General features: G+C 31.7%; 2 protein-coding genes and 1 long non-coding RNA gene across 7 annotated transcripts; all 3 read right to left on the bottom strand.

The window, feature by feature from the left end:
* Nucleotides 1-4,665: 4,665 nt before the first annotated feature.
* Nucleotides 4,666-6,024, bottom strand: LOC140175371 (uncharacterized). The gene is made up of 2 exons (XR_011866079.1): nt 5,707-6,024; nt 4,666-5,043 (listed from the first exon to the last, which is right to left on the bottom strand). It is a non-coding gene; the product is annotated as an uncharacterized lncRNA (long non-coding RNA).
* A 1,041-nt stretch (nt 6,025-7,065) lies between these two features.
* Nucleotides 7,066-13,468, bottom strand: LOC112711701 (phosphoglucomutase, chloroplastic). Its single transcript, XM_025764408.3, has 22 exons — nt 12,803-13,468; nt 12,652-12,717; nt 12,013-12,057; nt 11,834-11,926; nt 11,680-11,732; nt 11,415-11,466; nt 11,250-11,318; nt 11,000-11,068; nt 10,388-10,510; nt 10,228-10,280; nt 9,587-9,665; nt 9,432-9,496; nt 9,287-9,354; nt 8,913-9,031; nt 8,756-8,830; nt 8,522-8,637; nt 8,199-8,340; nt 7,978-8,059; nt 7,853-7,899; nt 7,685-7,762; nt 7,473-7,578; nt 7,066-7,372 (listed from the first exon to the last, which is right to left on the bottom strand). The coding sequence occupies exons 1-22, from the start codon at nt 13,013-13,015 to the stop codon at nt 7,305-7,307; spliced, it is 1,881 nt and encodes a 626-aa protein (XP_025620193.1). The 5' UTR covers nt 13,016-13,468; the 3' UTR covers nt 7,066-7,304.
* Nucleotides 13,469-14,035: 567 nt separating this feature from the next.
* Nucleotides 14,036-20,841, bottom strand: LOC112711702 (O-fucosyltransferase 1). 5 transcript variants are annotated; one of them, XR_011866077.1, is made up of 10 exons: nt 20,461-20,837; nt 20,201-20,363; nt 19,987-20,065; nt 19,816-19,886; nt 19,641-19,729; nt 18,819-18,942; nt 18,454-18,737; nt 17,187-17,316; nt 16,300-17,014; nt 14,036-14,152 (listed from the first exon to the last, which is right to left on the bottom strand). XR_011866077.1 is itself a non-coding variant. In XM_025764410.3 (9 exons), exons 3-9 carry the CDS (start codon nt 20,038-20,040, stop codon nt 16,424-16,426), a joined length of 1,359 nt encoding a protein of 452 aa, XP_025620195.1. In that variant the 5' UTR covers nt 20,041-20,065; nt 20,201-20,363; nt 20,461-20,841; the 3' UTR covers nt 15,903-16,423. The 5 variants fall into 5 exon arrangements, 2 of the variants coding, with proteins under 2 accessions (XP_025620195.1, XP_025620194.1); XR_011866078.1 differs by lacking the exon at nt 14,036-14,152 and adding an exon at nt 15,903-16,196 and having other exon boundaries at nt 19,971-20,065; nt 20,461-20,841; XR_003157575.2 differs by lacking the exon at nt 14,036-14,152 and adding an exon at nt 15,903-16,196.
* Between the last annotated feature and the right edge of the window lie 735 nt (nt 20,842-21,576).

The raw sequence follows: 21,576 nt of genomic DNA, 5'->3' as shown, positions 1-21,576 counted from the left end.
ACAAAATTTTTTATGTTAAAAAACAAAGAGAAGCAGAACAACGATGCATAGATACATTTTTTTGTTTGGGCTTATCTCAATTTAATTAGATTTGATTAAAAAAATATTTGTACATCTAATATCATGATATATAATTTTTATTATTTGATTTAGTTATCTATTGGTCTTATAAGTACAAGTATTTATTAAATGATACAGCGATTATTAAGTACTTTTAGACTGTCTTAAAACCCTTATGATGGACTTCATATGTAGAATGTGTGATTATTAATTTTCATAGTGCTTGTTGCCACTTTCCCACCCTCAACTCATTGTATGCTTGAGAGAGGTCTTGAACCTTTTTAAGGGGAAGCAACTGCAGTAAGTTGATACATATTACGAAAGGCAAAAACACAAGTACTAACTACTAACACTGACTAGTCCCACTAGGCCACTATCATGTGTCTCTACCAAAACTGAATCATGAATATAACACTTGTTAGTATACTAATACTAATGATAAATCTTATTGGAAATTTACGGAACAATTGGATTATTAGATTTGGATCAAATGGCAGATCTTGTGGAACTAATATTAGGAGTGTCAATGCCTAATATATATGGGAGAGTAGGGTGAAGACACTTAAAGGGACTAAGGTTTTTTTCTGCTGGTGTCAGCTAAAGTTACAAGAACAACAAAATGACACACATATATAGAGAATTTCATGTCATCATTCATCAAAGTAGCTTTTGCTCCTGCATCATACTCCTTCTTCTCACGAGTTCTATAATAATCACTTTCTAGTCATAACCATGATTTGAATCTCATATACTTTTTAAACAAGTTACACGTAGATGCTATTAGACCAAATCTTTTAGTGCCACTAAATTAGATTTGGAAATACTATTATTGTACTCTCTTTTTAGTTTTTTTTTACGGTATTGCGAATTGAAGCTTTATTTAAAGGTTTATTGTTGACCAATAAATTACTATATACACCAGATAAAATTCGAATTCCTAAACACTTACTTTAGACTAATAAACTAACCATTAAACAAATTTAAAATTTCTAAAACAACAAATGACCCACTACCCAAATCATGATTCTACGTTTGATGGGAGGAAAAAAAAAACAAGGAGAAAAACAAGAGTCCTATCTGTTTGTGATGAAAATACATGGAACCCACTTTATACTTGTAATAGTAAGGCCCAAAGCTCATGAGGTTCTTGTAGTTGGGCAGCTTTATTACTCATTAAGCCATCCATTAAGCAACCCTCTCTTGGTATTCTTTCCTCCATAATTGCGAGGGACACAAATGTGTCAGTTTCCATCACCATCTTACTTCCATTGCCACACCAACTGCGATTTACGTTATCATCACTCTATTATATAAACAGTTAGTGCATGTTTTCCCAGTGGGAAAAGCAGTACCACACTATCTAGTATCATGGTCGACATTTATATGTTTAAACTCAGATTTAGATGAGCTTCATATCATATCAAACTATTTAGTTTGCATACAGATAAAAATTTATATTTATATGCTCGCAAATAATAGAAAGAGTTTTGTAATGTCTCCTTCAATTAGAAATGACAACGAAAATTCGTAAATTTAGATATCTATAAAGATATTCGAAGATCACAATACAGATGCATATGGAGACAAAAAAAAAATCGTTGAGATGAAGATAAAGACCCCGGAGAATTTTAGAGTTGAAATGAGGACTGTATCTTCCGTGGGAACCGAATTATATGTGTATTAATTAAATTAATTTAATTGAGATAATCTCTCCTTATCTTTGTTGAATAATTAGGTATTTCAAATGGAACTATTATTGTGATAGCAATACTTTTTTGTTAGGAGTGCTAGGAGTTAGCAATTTTTGTGTTAATGATGTTTTTAATTGTGTGAGATATCATCTAATGATGTGGGATCACTTATTTTTATTTTACTAATTACATGCTGACCATAATTTAATAAAATTGCTGACTTCCTATATTTTTTCCTTTTTTTAGAGGCCTTCTACACATACAAACCTTTTTGGCTTACAAGTTATACAAGTTGCTTTAAGTCGAAAAAAAACACGCGCTCTTTCAACAACACGTTCACTCTTCGTCTTCTTCCTCAATCAAAACGCAAACCATCAAGAATGGGTGTATTTCTAAAATTCAATTATCTTCAAAACGATTTCAAAGCTTGATTTCAGAAATCATGAAAATAAAAAAAAAAACGAAGCAAAGAGAGAACGTATGAAGGAGATCCAACAAATTTGGCAAGAAACTCGAAAAAAGAAACGAGATCTTTTGAAAAATGGAAGTTATATACTTATGCGTTAATTGATTTGAATTGATTTAAAATTCTGTTAAAAAGGCACGTAACAAGCGGCGCGTTTAATAGATGAGTTTTAATGAGTGGATTTCGTTTAAATTTATTAAACTTGTAAATGCAAAACACTTGTATCTAAAAATTAATTTTTTTTTATATATATAAAGATGCTAATGTTTGAGGTTTAGAATGTATTTCAAATGAAAATTGTATAACATACACCTACTAGAAACATTATTCGGTGCTATACGTGAAAATTATAACTTTTCCATTAATATATTAATTGAAAAATAAGTCATCAATAAATATTTATATATAATAATAGTATTTTAGTAGTATGTATGACATAAATTAGTTGGACAAAGTAATTTTTTTTATTTTAATCTGAGAGCATTTAATAATGTTTATTTGTAAAAGGTGCATTACATATTTTGATTAAAATTTGATAATTTAAAATTTAGACTTAATTGATAATTTTATTATATTAGATAATTAAAAATATTGAATTTATTTTATCTTAATTATATTAAATTTAAAATAGTTATATTGAATAGAATAAGTTTTGTACAAATATTAAAAGTTATACACTACTAAAAATCAGTTACTATATTAGTTACATATATATATATATTAAAATATAGAATATACATTGAAAATGAATTATACTATATAAATTTATATATAAATATATAATAATTATTTTTATAATTAATTTTTAGTATACATATAATATTTTTGTAATTTGATATATTATTTTTTCATAATTAAATAGTCGTTCTACTATGTAATAAATAGTGATACAATGTTATTTTTAAAATAAAAATTTATATGGAGTTATTTTTATATAAAATTAATAGTTAAAAATTATTAAATAATAATTTAATTTAATATATTAAATTATCTAACAAATTTTAACTATCAACTTTATAAGAAAGCATGTGAATGTTTTCGTATTTTGAATTAGACAAAAGGTTAACAACTAGTGTTATAAAGTCAAAGTAACATCAGATGCAATTTTGTCTTCTTTTACTTTTTATGTGTTGTACGTAGAAACTTAAGCATCATTATTCTATCTTAAATAGGGATGTCAATGAGGTAGGGTGGGGCGGGAGATACCTCCCTACTCCTCATTCTCGTCTCCAGATTTATTCTCCGTCCCCGTCCCTATTCCTCGCCTTGGAAAAATATTGCTCTCCATCTCTATTTTTCATAGGATTTTATTTTTTGCGGGGACTCCATTTTCCATCTATCTGATAGTTCTAACTAATTATTAATTTTCATATGAATAAAGATGTAAGTATTCATTCTATACAAAAATAACAAGATTTTATACAAAAAGTTTAAACAACAAGACAGTGACTTCTTTCGAAATGACGCAATGGGGGGACGCAACGGCGAGTCAAAGGATAGAGAAGTGGATAAGGTGGGAGACGCGGCAATAGAGAGGAGAATGGACACAACGATAAAGTTACGGAAATGAACGCCACAAATAGAGAACACGACGCGGTGAGAATCATGGCACAATGAGGTGTGATGATGCGGTGAGAAGGTGGCTGCAGAGAGGTTGGATGGAGTATGGACAACGTTAGAGATTTCTAAATTAAAGAAGAGCTATACAAATGAGGATTAGGAGTTTTAGATTTCTATATATATATGTGTGAAATGACTAAAAAACATATATGAAAAATAAACTATTAAGGATAATTTAGTAAATTTATGAATTTCGGAGATTAGCGGGGATAGGATGGAGATCCCTGCTCGAGTCCCCGCCTCAGGGGAATTTTGTCCCCCGTCCCCATCCTCATTCGGGCCAGTCCCCGCAAAAATTTCTGCGTCTCGAAGAGTTTTACTATGCCTGATGTTAAACCTCATTTTGGTGCTCATACTGATTCTCTTTAATTTTCTTTTTCTGGTGAGTAATTCCAATCCATTTTCTTTTCTTTTGCAGTTACAACTTGGGTACATGGTACCCGACAAGATCTCGTGGTATATGTACGTTCCTCTATCTTAAAATTTATTCTTTGATCTTAGTTTCTTCACACAATTATTATGTAGAGTCCATTAATCCATTTGACGGTGTTGACTTGTCGAGATTTTTTTTATTGCGGCACTCTATTTATAGATCAATCATTGACTTCATAGTCTTAACAAATTTTAGGCTAGATATGTTTGTTCTACTTTTCAACTAACTCCAGTTTCTATAGTTCAGCATTGCTAGGAACAAATTAAAACTACCTATTCAAACATGAATTAATTAGTAGCAGTCACAAAGATATTTTGCATATAATACTAGGGATGGAGCTAGATAAAATATTAGAGGAGAGCAAAAAATATTTACACAATAAAATAAGACTAAAATAAAATTTTAAGGAGGACTAAATTAAAATTTACATCTAATTTACATGTAAAAAATTAAAATTAGGGGGACAATTACCCCCTTTCTTTATACGTAGCTCCGCCCCTGTATAATACATAATTGGTTATGGAAGAACGTAACACAGAATACAAATATCTGACAAATGGATCGGAGGCCACCAAATTTGGTCAAATTTCTGATCAGCCTCCACTACTAGCATGAAGATTTTGAAATCTCTGTTTTAAATTTATCATCCTCAAAGTTATCTTAATTTAGAATAATAATGCATGATGGCTTAGCACCTCAAAGTAGTGGTTCTGGTGTGTCAACTAATGAAGAACAAGATAAGTTTAGAGCACAATCCAACTTTAATTTCTCACCTGAAATAATTGAATATACAATTAGATTCTCATTATTATTTTGGCCATGTATGTAACTGTGTCTCTAAGTCAAACGCCAATATCTGTCTTCAAGAAGAAATACTGTCTCATTCAAGATCAAACACATAATCCGGATCTCAGCAAGAAACTTAAGTTTTGGTTGGAAAACTTTCAAAGTAGTGTTCATTTTGCTTCTCTAAGGCAAAATGCAATTAGTATAATGGAACTCATATTGCTTCATTTTGCTTCTCAGTAGTGTATCTAATACATCAGTGTTTTGAAGTTATAAAAAATGTGAAAATTCACGTTGTTTTGATATAAAGTTATTTGTTGAAAATCGTAAAATAATTTTATATGTTTGACTAAATTGTTATCTAACGTCTCTCAACTATCAACTGTATATGAAAACAATGAGTATTTACCTATAAGAAAATATGACGTTGTACAATATGCTATAATTAGTTACTAATTAATTTTGCTTGTGCATATGGCTTTGGGTTGGCAAGCACATGCAAATTAAATAAATAAATAAAGTTGGGAGATAATATGAAATAATAATGGTCCAAAGTAACGTTGGTTGATTGGGCAGATTTGATGTTATGGAAAGCTGACGAGGTCATGAGATGAAGGGATGAAGGGAGATAGAGAGAGAGAAGGAAGTACATCTTTTCATATGATCTTGTTAAGATAGCCACCTTGCCATGTCTGAACCACCACAGGAGACAAGCAATATGTGCGGGTCACTGTAACCTTTATAAGCCATGGGCCTTACCACCAAGAATCAATGAATCATGCCATGTTGCTGTCATTCATTATTGTCTCGTATATATCCATCTATAAGCTCACACTTATCTTCCTCAACAATCATCCCACCTTTGCATTACTTTTACTGCAAACTTATTCAAACCTCACGGTCATATAATTTTGCAAATAAGTGGAAAATTGTTTGACAAAATGTTGATCGGGACTCTTGCATGTTGGAATCCTATAAAAATATAGAAAATAGTTGAGTTAAATAAGTTTTTGGTTCTTATAAAATAATTCTTTTTATTTGTTTGTTTTGGCCTTGTCAATTTTTCTTTTAGTTTTAATACAATTTAAAATGTTTTTATTTAGTTTGTTTTGTTAAATATTATTATGACAAGCTACATGTTGATGTGATAAGATTAAGAACGTATTTAAGCCAAAATAATTTGATTATAAATAAAATATTGTGCTTCTTTTTTATAAAGACAAATATTGTGTCTGATATTTAAGTAAAAAAATCAACTAATTCTAAATCTTAAGAATATTAGTATAGAAATAAATTCTCTCAATTTTTTTCTGGTGATAAAAAGTGTGATACTGTCAATGAATTATAAATCAAATGGCATAGTTTTTCCATATTCACCTAAAAGGTTGCGGATTCGAATTTTTCTATCTTTAATATAAAAAAAATAAAAAGTGTGATATTTTACTATATATTTTTTAAGTGAAATAAAAAAATATTAAATAATAAAAGATCATGCTTGACAATATCACTTAACAGGAAAAAAAAATAATGTTTCTCTTTTGAAGATAGTATTCTGAGTTTATTTAGGTGTCATTATATTTGTTAGAATTTTTTTAATTATTTTTTAATATATTTAACAAAATTTTGATAGTAAAAATAAAAATAATAAAAAAATATTTTTTAAATTATAATTTATATCTTTTTTTAAAAAAATTATTTAAAAAAACTATTTTTATCATTATAAATAAACAAAAAATATTTTTATATTGTACTTAAACATAATTAATAAATTAAAAAATATTTTTATATGAAATGTCTAAACATAAAACTATTTTTATTTTTTCTATAAAATCTTTAAAAATTATATTTAAAAAAATTTCGTAAAAATTTACCCAATCAAACCCTCTACCCTTCAGGATTATATAGGTGAAGACGTCAAATTTTGACTTGTTAAGGATATATCAAAAAATAAAATAAGGGATACTAAAATTGGAAGACTAACTATTTAGTATTTACTGCATAGAACATACTTGAGATGCAACTCTAGTTTCTCCATAATGTAATTGGACAAAATTTTAAATAGATCAGCTCCTTTTGCAGAGCACAAAATTATTGTCACTACAATACATTATTTTGGTACATAAATAATCCTCCATATTTGACAAATAAGTTAACTACCATACGTATATTGCTCCAAAATGCTTGAGTAACCAAAACTGAATTTGACAACCAACCTTCATATGCAATATTACAATTAACATAAAGTACATTATGTGATCACTGTAGGCTTCTCCCTTCCTGTGAAGTCTTTGAGCTTTGACAGAGATAGTGCTAAATCTGCATATCAATAGAAAAATCAATGGTGTAAAAAATGATAAACAAAACAGTTAATACCAAATCTGCACATCAGAGTTACTGGCTTGGAAATGAATATAACCTATTAATGGTTTTAAGGCAACTTGAGCATCAAGGTCATGTTTGGAGGCATCAGGTTCAAACTGTTCAATGTAAACTCTAACAGTTGCACCTGCAGAACCAGTTCCCTAAAAAAATATAGCAAACATTTGCATTTAGTGGTACATAAATTCCACTATGGATTTCAGATTCTTGAGGGAGAAATGGTGGGGAAATAAAACAGATGTCACTTACTGATAAACGATATATAATCCTCGAGCCATCGCTAAAAACAAACCGAACACCTTGTTTTGATACCACGCTTCCGTCTACCTACACATTTAATAAGTTGGATCCATATCAAGCAAGAATCATAATTTCTTGACCTTAAATTAAAAGATGTAAACCAATGTGAAAACTCACAGGATCAGTGTATGTGAAGTCATCTGCAAATTGGAGGACATAGCTTCCTGCAAGAGAATTTCACACTTATGATATACACAAGAAAGGATCATCAAGATTAAGAGAAATTGTTAGTAGCAACTTACCATACTTATCACCAGTCTTGCTCTTTGATGCAGTCTCTCGTAGGTATGCTACCATCTTATTGGCACCTTCAGATTCACATTCCTACATGAAGGAGATGGATTTGTAAAATAAACCATTACACTTAACCATACTCATTTTACTAAGAAAATCAAAAGATAAAACTGAAATGCCAAGATCATGTTACAAATGAAACTTCAATTGCAGCCATGATGACACCTACCTCATAGTCATATCTAGAAAAGAAATTTCTTCCATAAGTTGCCCAGTGTTCCTTCACAACATCAGCCACAGAGATCAGTTTCTCCCCTGCCTTCTTGTCTTTGTTGCGGTGCGCAATAATAGAAAGCCAAGCTAAAACAGCCCTGTAAACACAAGATACACAACAATTTTTCTTTTCTTGGAGAACACATAGACGTTACCATTCTAAATGGTCAACATTGTTTTTCAGAATTCTAATAATTTCAAGATATACCAAAATAGTAGCCCGGAAACATAAAATTAAATCAAATTATATAAACTTAAAAAAACATGTGGAATACTTACCAGATGCCATCCTTCTCACGAATGTGGTCAGAGCCTGTTCCAAAACTCTCTTCCCCGCAAACTGATAACTTCCCAGCATCCATAAGATTCCCAAAAAATTTCCAACCAGTGGGGACCTGAACCCAAGTCCATCTTTGTTATTAAAGAACTGTGCTTATAAATATATGAGACTCCATTTAAAATAGTTTTAGAAAATATAAACAATTATACAAAATAAAATAAATTAAAACATGCCTCAAAAAAGGGAAGGTTCAATTTCTCTGCAACACGATCTAGAGCACCACTTGTTGGCATTGATCTAGCAAGACCCTGAAATTAAAATGAAGGAAAATGGCATTTTTTCCCCTGTAAAAGTTTACACCTAACAGTAACGAGTGGATAAAATTTCTACCTTAACACCATCCTTGAAGTATGGAATTGCTTCTCTTGCATTGGCTGCAATAACTGCTACAGAATCTGAAGGAGTTACGAAGAAACGTCTTCCTAAAATCATATTTCTATCACCATCACCTGGAGAAAAACAATAAAAATGAAACACTTCAACAACATTTAGTAAACAGACAAAACATTGTTGTGCAAGCATATATCAACTGCATCTTCTGCAATATGTTAAAAATAGTGGTGGAGCACATTACACGAGATAGATCCTTTCTCATAAATGTACCATAACAATATTTGCACAACAAATACAATAGAATTTTAATAGTTTACTGAGGAAATTAGATGGGGAGAAACAAACAAAAGAAACTCATGAAACTCACATACCATCACTAGCAGCTCCAAAATCAGGACCATTTTCAGCATACAAAATGTTGACAAGATCCTTTGCATATCTGTCCAATGAACAATCCATCAAACATATTTTTTTCGGGTGAAAAGACAATTTTATAAAATAAAGAGCTAAACTCACGTTAGATTAGGATCAGGATGACCATGTCCAAAATCTTCCAAAGGGATTCCATTTGCGATTGAATCCTACATTGCATAATTAAAACCTGTTATCAACAACTACAAATAAATTACTTTCAACTCATTAAAAAAAGGTTTTAAAAGGGAAAAACATACCGGACTTGCACCAAGTTTATCAACAAACATAGGTTTGGCATAAGCGCCAGTAACTGCATGCATTGCATCAAATGTAAACCTGAAACATAAAAAAGATGTAATGAATTTCAAGACTGAGACTTTCATAAATTGTGAGCATAATAACCAGCCACATACATCAGCCATGATATGCTCATTTTGTTCAAAACATGATAAATTTTATATATGGAATCTTAAGAAGAACCAAGAAAGATTAGACAACCAACAAAGACATGCAAGATCCAGGAAGTCAAGCCATAAGAATTGCAAGGAAGAACAGAAAGGTCAACCTCTTTAGTTACAAATAAGATTGATTAAACAGAAAAAACTAGAAACTAAATATCACAGTGCATTAAAAGAATAATTTTTTTTTGTCAAACAGGAAATCTCGTATTATTGAGAGCAATGTATTAGACAGAGAACTTCTTTCATTAATGCCACAGTAAACAAGAATATGTGAAGCAACAATTGTAGAAAATTAGAGCTGCAAAGCAGAAAAGAAAAAAAAGGGACAGAGAAACAAAGAGACGAAGAGGCCAAGGGGAGAACCAGATACGAAACAAAATGGGACATGCAATCCCATAATGTTAGCATTAGCAATTCAGATATGAAGAAAATTGTACCTAAAATCTGGCCTTGATATAAGACTTCTTATTAGCTGAAAATCAAATACACTCTGCACAGAAGTAGAATAATAAATAAATAAAATGAAGCTATAGCAGTAAGATCAAGTAACATGAATTGTCCTCTTAGATTCTAATTATACAGACAAATTATTCTCACCTCCAGTAGCTCCAAATAGTCAGAAACAGGGTCTATTACTTCAACACTGAAGCTTCCAAACTTTGTAACCCCAGTTTTTGATAAGTCAACATCAGGAATATCAGCGATCTTTATCTCAGATATCTGCATGAATGCAGAATATCTAAGCCCAATAATAGAAATTTCATTAAACTTTTAAGGTAAGAAAAGCACAGGTCACTAGGTCATGCTCCTCCATGAGTATCCCAATCAATATCAACTATTTTTCTTCATGCCTAGCTCAAGTTATATGTTCGCTAGAAGGGAAAAAAAGAGATAGCACATGTTAGTGGCTGATTAGAGTAATCCCGCATAGGAACAGGGTAGGCTGATGATGCAAAATAGTGTGCAAGATTTTAGATGCATTAATAGCACCATTCAAGAAAAAAGAAAATGAAAAAAGAAAAACATCACCAACAAATTAATTCTATAGAGTAATGTAAGGAGTTCAAGAAGAAAGATTAAGTGCTAAATTGGTAATGGCAATATTACATGAGAACTTTCATCCTCTAACGAGACAATATATGATCAAGTCAATAATTTCAAAGAATAGAATAAGGATGCAAAAAGCAAGACAGCATGACAAACACTTACAGATAGTGTGTTTCCATAAATCTTGTCAGTGATGGATTCCGGAGCAGGTTGTCCACTACTGTAATTAAACTAGGGTAAATAAAATAGGATTTATCAGAAACACCAACTGGCAAACTTACACACAACATGGAAATTGGCTACGGATATATCAAGACAAATCTTCTTTATGCGACAGAGCTGTATTTATTATGTTTATGGAATACCAAATAACCTATTAGTCAATTCCCATAATTAAAAAATATTTACTCACCTTAATACCCCAATCATATTCCGGCCCTCCAGGATTATGGCTAGCACTCATAATAAATCCACCATTTGCCTGTTAAAGTATAAGAGAAAAATGATTAGCATGTGAGCTGAAAAGGTATATGCTAAAATACTGCAGGGAAAAAGGGAGTTAGTTAGATTGGCTTGCCTTCTGCTTCCTTATCACAGCAGAAACAGCTGGTGTTGACAATATACCTTCCCTGTATTAGAAAGATAAGTTGTCCTCAATTTCTATTAAGAAGAGATTCAGGTTAATACACACTAGAAGAGTGTGAACAATAAGGTGATGCACTAGTCCATCAAAGATTTTTTATCCTTATGATGATGTCATTTACTGCCATCTTGTGTTACAAAGTTCTTCACATTTGTTGTAGAAAAATTCATTGAAAAAATCAAATGATTAAGATGCTTACTGTCCAACCAAAATTTTTCCAACACCATTCCCGGCAGCAATTTTGATTATAATCTGAAGTGAATGAGAACAGCAGCAGAAATCAGATACAGGGTAAGCAATTTTCTTAACAAAATTACATTTGATCGCTAAAACAACGCATTCAAAAGCTTAACCTGCGCAGCTTCCCGGTTGAAGTATCGACCATCACCTCCCAACACCAATACACCATTCTTGTAATCCTCTGGAGGCAATGAATTAAACAGTGCCTACATATGCACAAATGTTTACTTAGATGAAAAAGTAAAACTATGTATAAAACATGTAATTATACACCCAATGGAATCCTACCAACCTGTATCCAGTTTGCGAGGTAATTTTCTTGCATAAACACTTTCACCTGCAAAACAATCATGCATATAATCATAAGTGGAATACCGCTATCAGATTTCGATTTCTAGATCTACTGTTGCGCCAGTAAATACTTGCTTTCCGTACACTGTAGCTTTTTAACTCATTATCAGCTAACTAGTAAACAACAATATAAGCAAAACTTATCAATATAAACATGCCTAAGCACAAGATGCTAGCTAGCATAAGGAGGTGTAAGAATTTCATTATTACACAATTAACATAAATATATACACACAAAGCTAAACGCCCGACAGATAACAGTTTCATTCTATTACATTGTCAAGTCTAGACTCTAGATACATTGTCGATCAATAACTTTACCAATCACCTAAGCAATGATCAGTGAAAACGGGAGAGAGAAATCCAAATAAGAGCTTTTTGATCGAGCATATTTGGAAGAGAAATTCATCGAAGGAGTCAAAGGATCACCTCGGTTGATCAAACTTGAAACTCCAACGAAGATAATTACATGATTTATGAACAGAATAATGTGCCGCGAGGCACAGATTCTATTGCTACAAACAACAAAGGAACAAATCTCAAATCTCACGTGTCAACAAAACCAGAAATAATCAAATACCTTCTTTCGAAGTCCACTGGTACCAGTCTTTTGTCCTTTGATAGGTTTGGATGGAATTGAATTAATCTTCAGAACACAAGAAGAAAGAGGTTAGAATTTCATAGTTCATCGGAAAACAAAAGAAAGTGCCAAGAGAGAATGGAAAGAAAACCTTAATGCCTTCAGGTTCAGCAATGGTTGCGGGAAAAGAAGAGGATGAAGTGGCTCTTATTAAGGTTGGAACAGAGCGGATTCTGAAGGGAAGAAGAGGCTTTCGAGGTTTGAAGGAATCGCCATACGAGATGGAGGGAAAAGAGAGGATGGATTGTTGGGGTTTAAAGGAAGAGAGGATGAAGCTGTTAATCATAGAAGAAGAGAACGCCATTGTTAATTTGTTACAAGACACTCACTGACACAGCTGAGTGATGTTGAGCTTGATTAAGTGATGATGAACTCATTCTTTGTCTCTATTTGTGTTTATTACAATAAAATCAACCGTAAAAATGAGCTTCTAATATAAAATGTATATATTAAAAATAAATTAAACTATATTTATATATATAAATTTATTAATGATTAATTTTAATTAAAAAATAATATTTTTATTTAATTTATATACGTTTTTTTCTTTTTAATTTTGATATGATATGATATTTATTTTATTTTTTAATTTTAATTTTTGAGCTGAGAGTGTGAGGTTTGAGGTGGGATACAAATGAATGCCACATGTAAAGTGGGGCCACTTATCTTTTTGGGTTCAACCGTTCAAGTTCAACAACATCATGTGATTGTCACCAGCTTTTGAAGCTCTCCATGATTTAAGATTAAGCAACGTCTTAGGTTCGTAGATTAAGGAACGGTTAAGATTTATATTTATTACAGATCCCCGCTTGGTTCCTGACAACTGCAAATACAAGTCGTATAGATCGTTTTCAAGGAACTAGTTACCCGTCCTCTCCGCAAGGGATTAATATTAGAATTATAGATTTTGTAGGATCTTTCTAAATTTATTTTTAAATCAATGCAATTTTTATGTTATATAATTATTTTTTTTTTCAAAAGTGTATATATATTTGTGTGGGTGTACATTTGAATTAATCTCTATTTTAAAAAGAAAAAGATTATATTAGATCCATTTTCTGTTTTAATTAAGAAAAAAACATATTACCTAATCCAATCTAGACTTATCACCATTAGATAATTTAATTTTTTGCAATTATATCTTTATTTTAATTTTAACAAAGAGATATTCTCTACATCAAACAATTTTGACATCCAAGTTCATCTATCCTCACGCTTCTTCTCTTCTTCTTCTCTTCTCACGTGCTTCTTCTTCTCCTGCACTACTCCTTCTTCTTCTCACACTCGTTTACGTAAGCAGCGTTTTCTTCTTCACGTTCTTCTCTTCCTCATTTTTCTCCTCCTTTTTCGCATTACTTCTTTTTCACATATTTTCTCCTTATCGTCATTCTTTTGTTGTTGTTGCTGCTATAATTTTTTTTGTCTTTTCTTCCTTCTCTTCCTGGTGAAGAAAATAAATAGTTTTGAATTGTGCAGAACAGAAATGAACCGAATATGTTATTATGGTGAAACAATTGTATAGTACTAAATGAATGGAACATTATCCATTATATAAATTTAAATTCAAACAACTTTTTGGGTATCATGGTGAAACAATTGTATAGTAATAAATAAACGAAACATAATTTATTATATAAAATCAAATTCAAATAGTTTTCTGCATAATGAATCAAACACGTACTCATGGTGTGACAATTGTATAATACTGAATCAACAAAACATAATCCATTATATAAAATCAAATTAAAACAAATTTCTGTATAATAAACTGAGCACATACTCATGGTGAGACAATTGTATAGTACTGAATGAAAGAAACATAATTCATTATATAAAATCAAATTCAAACAGCTTTTTGCATAATAAACCGAACACATACTTATGGTGAGACAATTGTATACTGAATGAACGAAATATAATTCATTATATAAAATCAAATTCAAATAGTTTTCTGCATAATGAACCGAATACGTACTCATGGTGAAGCAATTGTATAGTACTGAATGAACGAAATATAATCCATTATATATAAATTAAATTTAAACAGTTTTCTACATAATGAACAGAACACGTACTCATGGTGAAACAAATGTATAGTACTGAATGAACGAAATATAATCCATTATATAAAATCAAATTCAAACAGTTTTTTACATAATGAACCGAACACGTACTAAGAAACAATTGTATAGTACTAAATGAACAAAACATAATTCATTATATAAAATCAAATTCAAACAGCTTTCTGCATAATAAATCGAACATGTACTCATGGTAAAACAATTGTATAGTACTGAATGAGCGAAACATAATCCATTATATAAAATTAAATTTAAAACCCCTCCGTTTAAAGATTATCAATTCAATTCGGAACACATGTATCCATTCAATTCAATTCAATTTATCAATTGCATTCTATTCAATTCAATTGAAAAATAACCTATTAGCAAAATATTAGTGGTGTTGATAATTACGATAACAAAAGAGGAGAAAAAGAGGAGAAGAAGAAGAATCTGCATACGCAAAAAAAAAAAGAGGAGAAAGTATACGTAAATTTAAAAGAAGAAGATGACGAAAGGAGAAGTATACGTGAATTTGAAAGAAGATGACGTGATGTATATCAAAGAAGAAGAAAAAAAAAAGAAGAAAAAGAAGCACAAAAAAGAAGAGCGGGAGAGAAAAAAAATAAAACACATATAATGACATTCTTTTAATAAAAATAATTTTATTTGGTATTGAACCTACTTGAATAAAACTTGAATAAAAAAATACTTAGATGAATAGGATAACCTTTAACAAAATTTAATCTTTCGTACTCATACAACAACCATATTTTAATACGATAACCTTTTTTTCCCGACGCAGCATCAAAGAAGATGCAATGGCGATTGTCAATTGTTTGTATGTGTGCACTTTGCACCATCAATTCATATCAATATCCATCTTAATCATTTTCTTAAATATTAGGATATTTAATTATAATATTTTTCAATATAAAATAATTTTTTAAATATATCTAATCACATAATATTACTCTGCAAAAATAACTACTCTTTAAATGATATAAAACATTTTCCACTATGTCCATCAAAATTAAGATATTCTTTTAATTATCAGCATCTTATTTGAATGTTCGATAACATTAACATCAGTCATAACATATATGATCGAATAAATATAGAAAGCGAGAATAATCGAACCAGAGATTATGTTAATCTCCCTCACTATCCATGAAAATATAAATAAATAAAACATAAATTTGACAGTGTTACTTTAGCATCCCTTCAAATATCTAACAATTTATCTGCCATAGTTTTCATCCTTCCTATGTAATGGCTTCCTCACGCACAGCGATTACAGGCCTAGGGCAAGGACCATCATTTGTGTGGTTAATTTTTTCCTAAATTCATATGATTCCAATCACATTTCCAGCGCTGTTATCAAATTTTCTGTCGTAGGTTTCCTTCCATTGTCCACAAGTATAACTAAAGAATGCAAATATACAAATGGGCGCCTTCAATTCTCAAATCTAACTATATAACTCCCTTGATAGACAACATAGTGAGAGAAGATAAAAAAAAATATCACCTGAAAATCTGGATCGGATAAGAGGAGCTCTCGTCCCTTCTCCGTATATGGCATGCAGCAGTTCGTTACCGAAGAGTAAAAGAATAACCAGCCGAAAGTCACCGAGTACTTCATATGTTTATGCTCAAGATATTGTGGAATTTGTCTGCTCTGTTGCTTCTTTCTGTAATCCGTTATCGAGAATATTCAGAATATCATTTGGTGGACATCTGTCAGCAGGGTTCTTTGCAGCTGTTTGGCAGAAGCATTCGGGCCAAGAATTTGTATAGAAAGACTCCGGAGAAACTCGTTTATGAGGTTCACCAAAATTGGTTGTAAGCATGACTTTCTTAATAGCTTCTTCAAAACCTGCTGTACGCCCATTCTCCCTGTCGATGAAGATAGGAGCAAGAGCTTTTCTGTCAGGTCTGATTGTAGTCCGAAAGCCATAATAAAGTCGATGCCCGAGGAGGTTGTTCGCAAAGTTGCTTGGGCCATCATATGTTGGCATGAAGATGTCAGAAAGAAGACAGACCATGTAATCCACAGCAGAACCTGCCAATCCCCTAGTGTTCTGAACAAGCTCTTCTGAGTTTTCCACTGAAGAATGATTCTCCAGTCGAGGGAACAAACTTCGAAACGGGTTCATAAATCGCTCCCCACCAAATAGTTCACCAGCAGCTAGATATATTCTGGTAGAATTGTCAAAACCCAGTGCACGTAAAATAAGACCAACCTGCAGTAATTATAATCTTCAAAAGAGTTAAGTCCATCCTCCTAAATAAAACACCGGTATTATAATCTTCAAAAGATTCTAAATTTGTAATCAGCATTCAGCAGCATGATTTTAAAGGACCATTCACCAGACACAATCAGTGTAAAAAACGCTCAGAACAAACTGATTTTACCTCCTCTGGAGTCAATGGGCATTTCCCAATGGCCCTTCTTTCATTATAGACTAGTCTTTTTGGTGCAAAGTTTTCTTCTCGGTACTTCTTCAAAATCTTTTGCTCCTCAGGTGTAAATATATCAAAGCATCTACAATCATATTCATATTTGACATGAGTAGGTTCGCAACTGAAGAATTACATTTTATTTTAAAAGAAGTTCATTTATAAAAGAAGTTCATTTATCTACCAATAAATCAGTCTTCAACCAGCATTTGTCAAACAATCAAGATACTAATGGGAAGGTATCCCTGGACTCTGATGCATACATGAGAACTTAATGAACTCCAATTATGACATCAAAAGTTCCCAACTGCTTCATACTTCAAACCATGCAGCTAAATTTGTTTTGAAACACATCAACCCCATTGATTAACATATGCTAAAATAAGAGAGCATGCCAGAAGCTTCCCCTGAATCAAAACCATGGTTCTACCGAGTAAATTTTCCCGTTATCACTTGATACAGTTTCTCCAATCCTAAGTAGAATCTCAGTTTGACAACATTGCTTTCAAGTTTCAACACAAGCTAAAGACAGACGCTCTCTCCCGCCCCAAACCCATCTCGATAGCCCCTTCTTCTCTTCCATGTATTTCGTTTTTTTTTTTTTTTTCACACAGACATAATATATATATATATATATATATATATATATATAGTTGCAATTAACTCAAATCCCATAGAGATGAAGCCAATATCTATAAAGAATCAGAAAACTACAAAAGCCAACACCAAGTTTTTAAGAAATCAGCAAAATAATTGAGGCTAAACTGTAGTGTACCATCAAAATTGCCCTATAAGAGATAGACCATTTAGAAAACATACTGGGGCAAATATGCTTGATAGTAAATCAAATATAAAAATGCATCATAAATTATAAATTGTCAATCAAGAAATATGCAATGTTCTCCAGGGATCCAACATTAGAGAAAATATTGATACAATACTTTTAGAGTAGCAATTAGAGAACCAATGTAGGTACATTGATATATGGAAACTCTCCTCATTTTAACCTACTGACAAGTTTACCTACATGGCTACAAGATAATCTGACAAAACATGGACTACACACTGAAAATCATAGCCTATGCATAGAAAAGCATGCAATTTAACTCTTGATTGGGGGAAGGCACAAAGCACCATTTACCCAATGTCCAAGCTCAATTGATATTTGATAAACATGCACCAGCAGAGATAATTGTTCAGTGTTGTAACACAGATAACTTACCCAGCAAATGACAACATATCCATCTCAAACCGAAGATGTATGGACATATAGGGGCCTTGTGCACGTAGCTTATCAACGATTGATTGACTTAGCTTCATGATATGCGGCTTGAACCTTAAAGCATGATAATTAACTCTGCACCTCAACCTTTGGTACTCAGGATTGTCAATTTCTTCAGCTAAGCGATGTGAAAAGGGTGTAAGATAGATGGCACCATGTTCCTTCATTTTCTTGAGAGCATCAGTCGTATACCAACTTATGGGAGCATCTCTAGGGGGACGCATCTGTATCAAAATATTCAAACATTATCCACAAAATAGACATAATTTCCAACTGTTAATCAATGATCAAATTATCATAGCTACCTGTAATGCTTTTATTTTCTTCTTTTTGCCATTTTTCTGATTTTCTGGAATGCTTTCAACAATCTTTACATCATACCTCAGTGTCTTGATGAAATGCTCAACATCATAGATACCATGGAAACCACTGCATAAAAAAAGAAAAGAACATATTGTACTTTGACATTGCTTCACGATAGTCGACTAAACCAGCTTCTCTACAATCATAAAAGGGGATTCCGCATTTTATGTCTGTTTAGCTTCGTCTCCAAAAGATTCAGTTTGTTTTTAACTAAAACTAAGACTGGGCACTATTACAAATATGCCATTACAAATTAGCTAAGGTCAACCACCTATAGATTTAAGGCACTTTTTTCATAAGTATTTTATCAAGTAGCTAGCATTTGATAATAGCTACAACTATACAATATACAAATCTAAATTTATGGAATTAATACAAGTCAAGTACTACCAAAAAAAAAAAGTTAAAGATTCCTTGATGTATTAACAACTTGAAATTGATTAAAACTTTGTCAATATAACAACAATTACTAAGCCCTGTCAAACTAGGTGCGAAGTGAGCAAAATAGATCAGGTAACATCATAGTGTTCCATCATAAATCATATTCATGTTTATATTCAAACCGTTAACTTCTACCTCTAGCAATGTAAACTAATTAACTAAAAGTTTTACTTAAAATGCACAATAACATATATGTTCACGACAAACAACTTAGCCTCTTTTTGTCCTTTCTTTCCCAAACAAAACACTATCTGAATTCAGAATCTGAAGAATAATATGCTGTAGGTCAGAAGTATGTGAAGAATTAAATTTAAGATACTTACCTGTCGTCGTGCCAAAATGAGTTTGCATCCAACTCAGGTAGAACCAGCGTAGCATTCATGATTCGAGCAGCAAGAACAGCATTAGATATCTACACCACGGAAACACAATCTATCAGCATAAACACAATAGCAGCACATATAATACAGTTTACAGACGTAGGGAAAAGGTACAAACTGCACTACGCTGCTGATTTAGCCCACCATTACATCGAACACGCAAATAGCCGTTGCTCTCAGTAGGAGGAGCTGCCAAAACATCAAATTATCATCAAATTATAGCAACAGAGAGTTCCAGAATCTTGCATGACATAAGAAACAGTCTGTAACTACAAGAACAGATAGATACGGGGCCAATGGGTTCGTGGTGCCGAAGATGGCTTCCAACCACCAGAATCAGCATTGTTCCAAAGTTCTGCTAAACGGATCTGTTGTTCAATCAAAATAAAAAGAAAAAAACATGAAACTACGTATCGAGAACAAAAAAATCGCTAGCGAATCTAAACATTCGATAGAAAATTCGTAAGATTAAAAAAAAAATCTGAGTGAGGATTTGCACCGACCTCAGAGCGATAACTGGATGGAGCATTTGAAGTTCCAGTTGAAGAGTAGAACAAAGATACGGTGCAGATCAAGAGCACCAGAGCTGCAACCGAGAGCTTCACAACCATGGCCTTGAACCCTGACCCTACGCCTTGCCTTGCATGCTGCCTGTGAAAGCCAGCTCTGCAACAAATGAACAACAGCAATACAGTGATTTTGATTCAACTCCGAAATCAAGGTCACAATCGAGCTTGAATCTATGCGTTACTTCATCCCCTACCTCCTCATGGTTGAGATCCAATGGCTCTGTTCTTCTACGGATCCAGAACTTTCACGTTATTATTCGGTAGTGGATGAAGGTGAAGTAGGGAACAGTAGTTGCTAATAATGGAAGAGGAATGGATGCAGTGCCAGAGCTATCATATGTGGCGCCAGCAGTGTTGGTTGTCGGTGGCGAACGGCGGTGGAAGATAGAAGGCGAAGTCACTGTGAGTGGAAAGGCTTCAGGAAAATTAAAATGGAAGCTGGCTTCGTGCAAGCACTGGACCCTATTATGGGCCTCAGTTTTGGTTTAGTAAAATGGCCACTGTTAAAAACAAATTGGATCTTATTAAAAAAAGAATTAAAAGCTTAAACTCCTAAGCCGTGACTGAGTGTGTACACTGAATATTAGGAGTTCTATCATACTAAAAAGAAACTCCTAAGACCAAGAACAAAAAGTTTTACTCCTTAGTCCTTACCATAAAATATAATTAATTACTTTACCAAAAAAAGAAGGTATAATTAATTAGATACTTATATATATATATATATATATATATATATATATATATATATATATGTATATATATTACGCTAACAATGCATATGAATTTAATCTTATTATTTATTTTAAGATATAGCAATTAGATATCAAAGTGAGACTATTAAAAAAATAATAAAGATGGTTAGATAAAAAGGACATCAATTTTAATGATATTGATGAGATATAAATGAATAATGAAATTTATTTAAAGAGTTTCAATAGTTTTGAATATGAAAATAATAGTATTTTAATAGTTTTAACTATACAAATTTTATGTGTCACTCTATCTTTCATTGATATTTTGTCTTTTAAAAACAAAAAAACAAATAATAAAAATTCATTAGAATTTAAACAAGTTTTTGTACCAATGAAAGAAATTATATAAATTATCATCATTACAAGACCTCACTTTTAGAAAACTTTTTAAGTTATTTGAAGCAATTTATAATTTAAGTGTATAAGATTATAAATTTTTTGAAATTATTGCGTGATTTATTGAGCATTTTATTTTTATTGATAATTTTTTGAAGGTCCAGAAGAGTTACATTTAAAATAATTATATAATAAGTTAGGTTGATTGTATGCTTAATA

Source organism: Arachis hypogaea, chromosome 9 (genome assembly GCF_003086295.3).
Source record: "Arachis hypogaea cultivar Tifrunner chromosome 9, arahy.Tifrunner.gnm2.J5K5, whole genome shotgun sequence".
Taxonomy (NCBI): domain Eukaryota; kingdom Viridiplantae; phylum Streptophyta; class Magnoliopsida; order Fabales; family Fabaceae; genus Arachis; species Arachis hypogaea.
This window is presented reverse-complemented; position numbering and strand designations above follow the sequence as displayed.

Bases quoted from the DNA above. Each gene is read 5' to 3' on its own strand.
- LOC112711701 (XM_025764408.3), bottom strand. From the start codon at position 13,015: ATGGCGTTCTCTTCTTCTATGATTAACAGCTTCATCCTCTCTTCCTTT. The intron at 12,058-12,651 runs GTATTTGATTAT...ATTGTTTTGCAG, and splicing joins CCAGTGGACTTCGAAAGAAG to GTGAAAGTGTTTATGCAAGA. The intron at 11,733-11,833 runs GTTAAGCTTTTG...CATTCACTTCAG, and splicing joins TCAACCGGGAAGCTGCGCAG to ATTATAATCAAAATTGCTGC.
- LOC112711702 (XM_025764409.3), bottom strand. The intron at 19,730-19,815 runs GTTTGTACCTTT...TCCGTGGTGTAG, and splicing joins TAAATCAGCAGCGTAGTGCA to ATATCTAATGCTGTTCTTGC. The intron at 18,943-19,640 runs GTAAGTATCTTA...TTTTTTATGCAG, and splicing joins TCATTTTGGCACGACGACAG to TGGTTTCCATGGTATCTATG.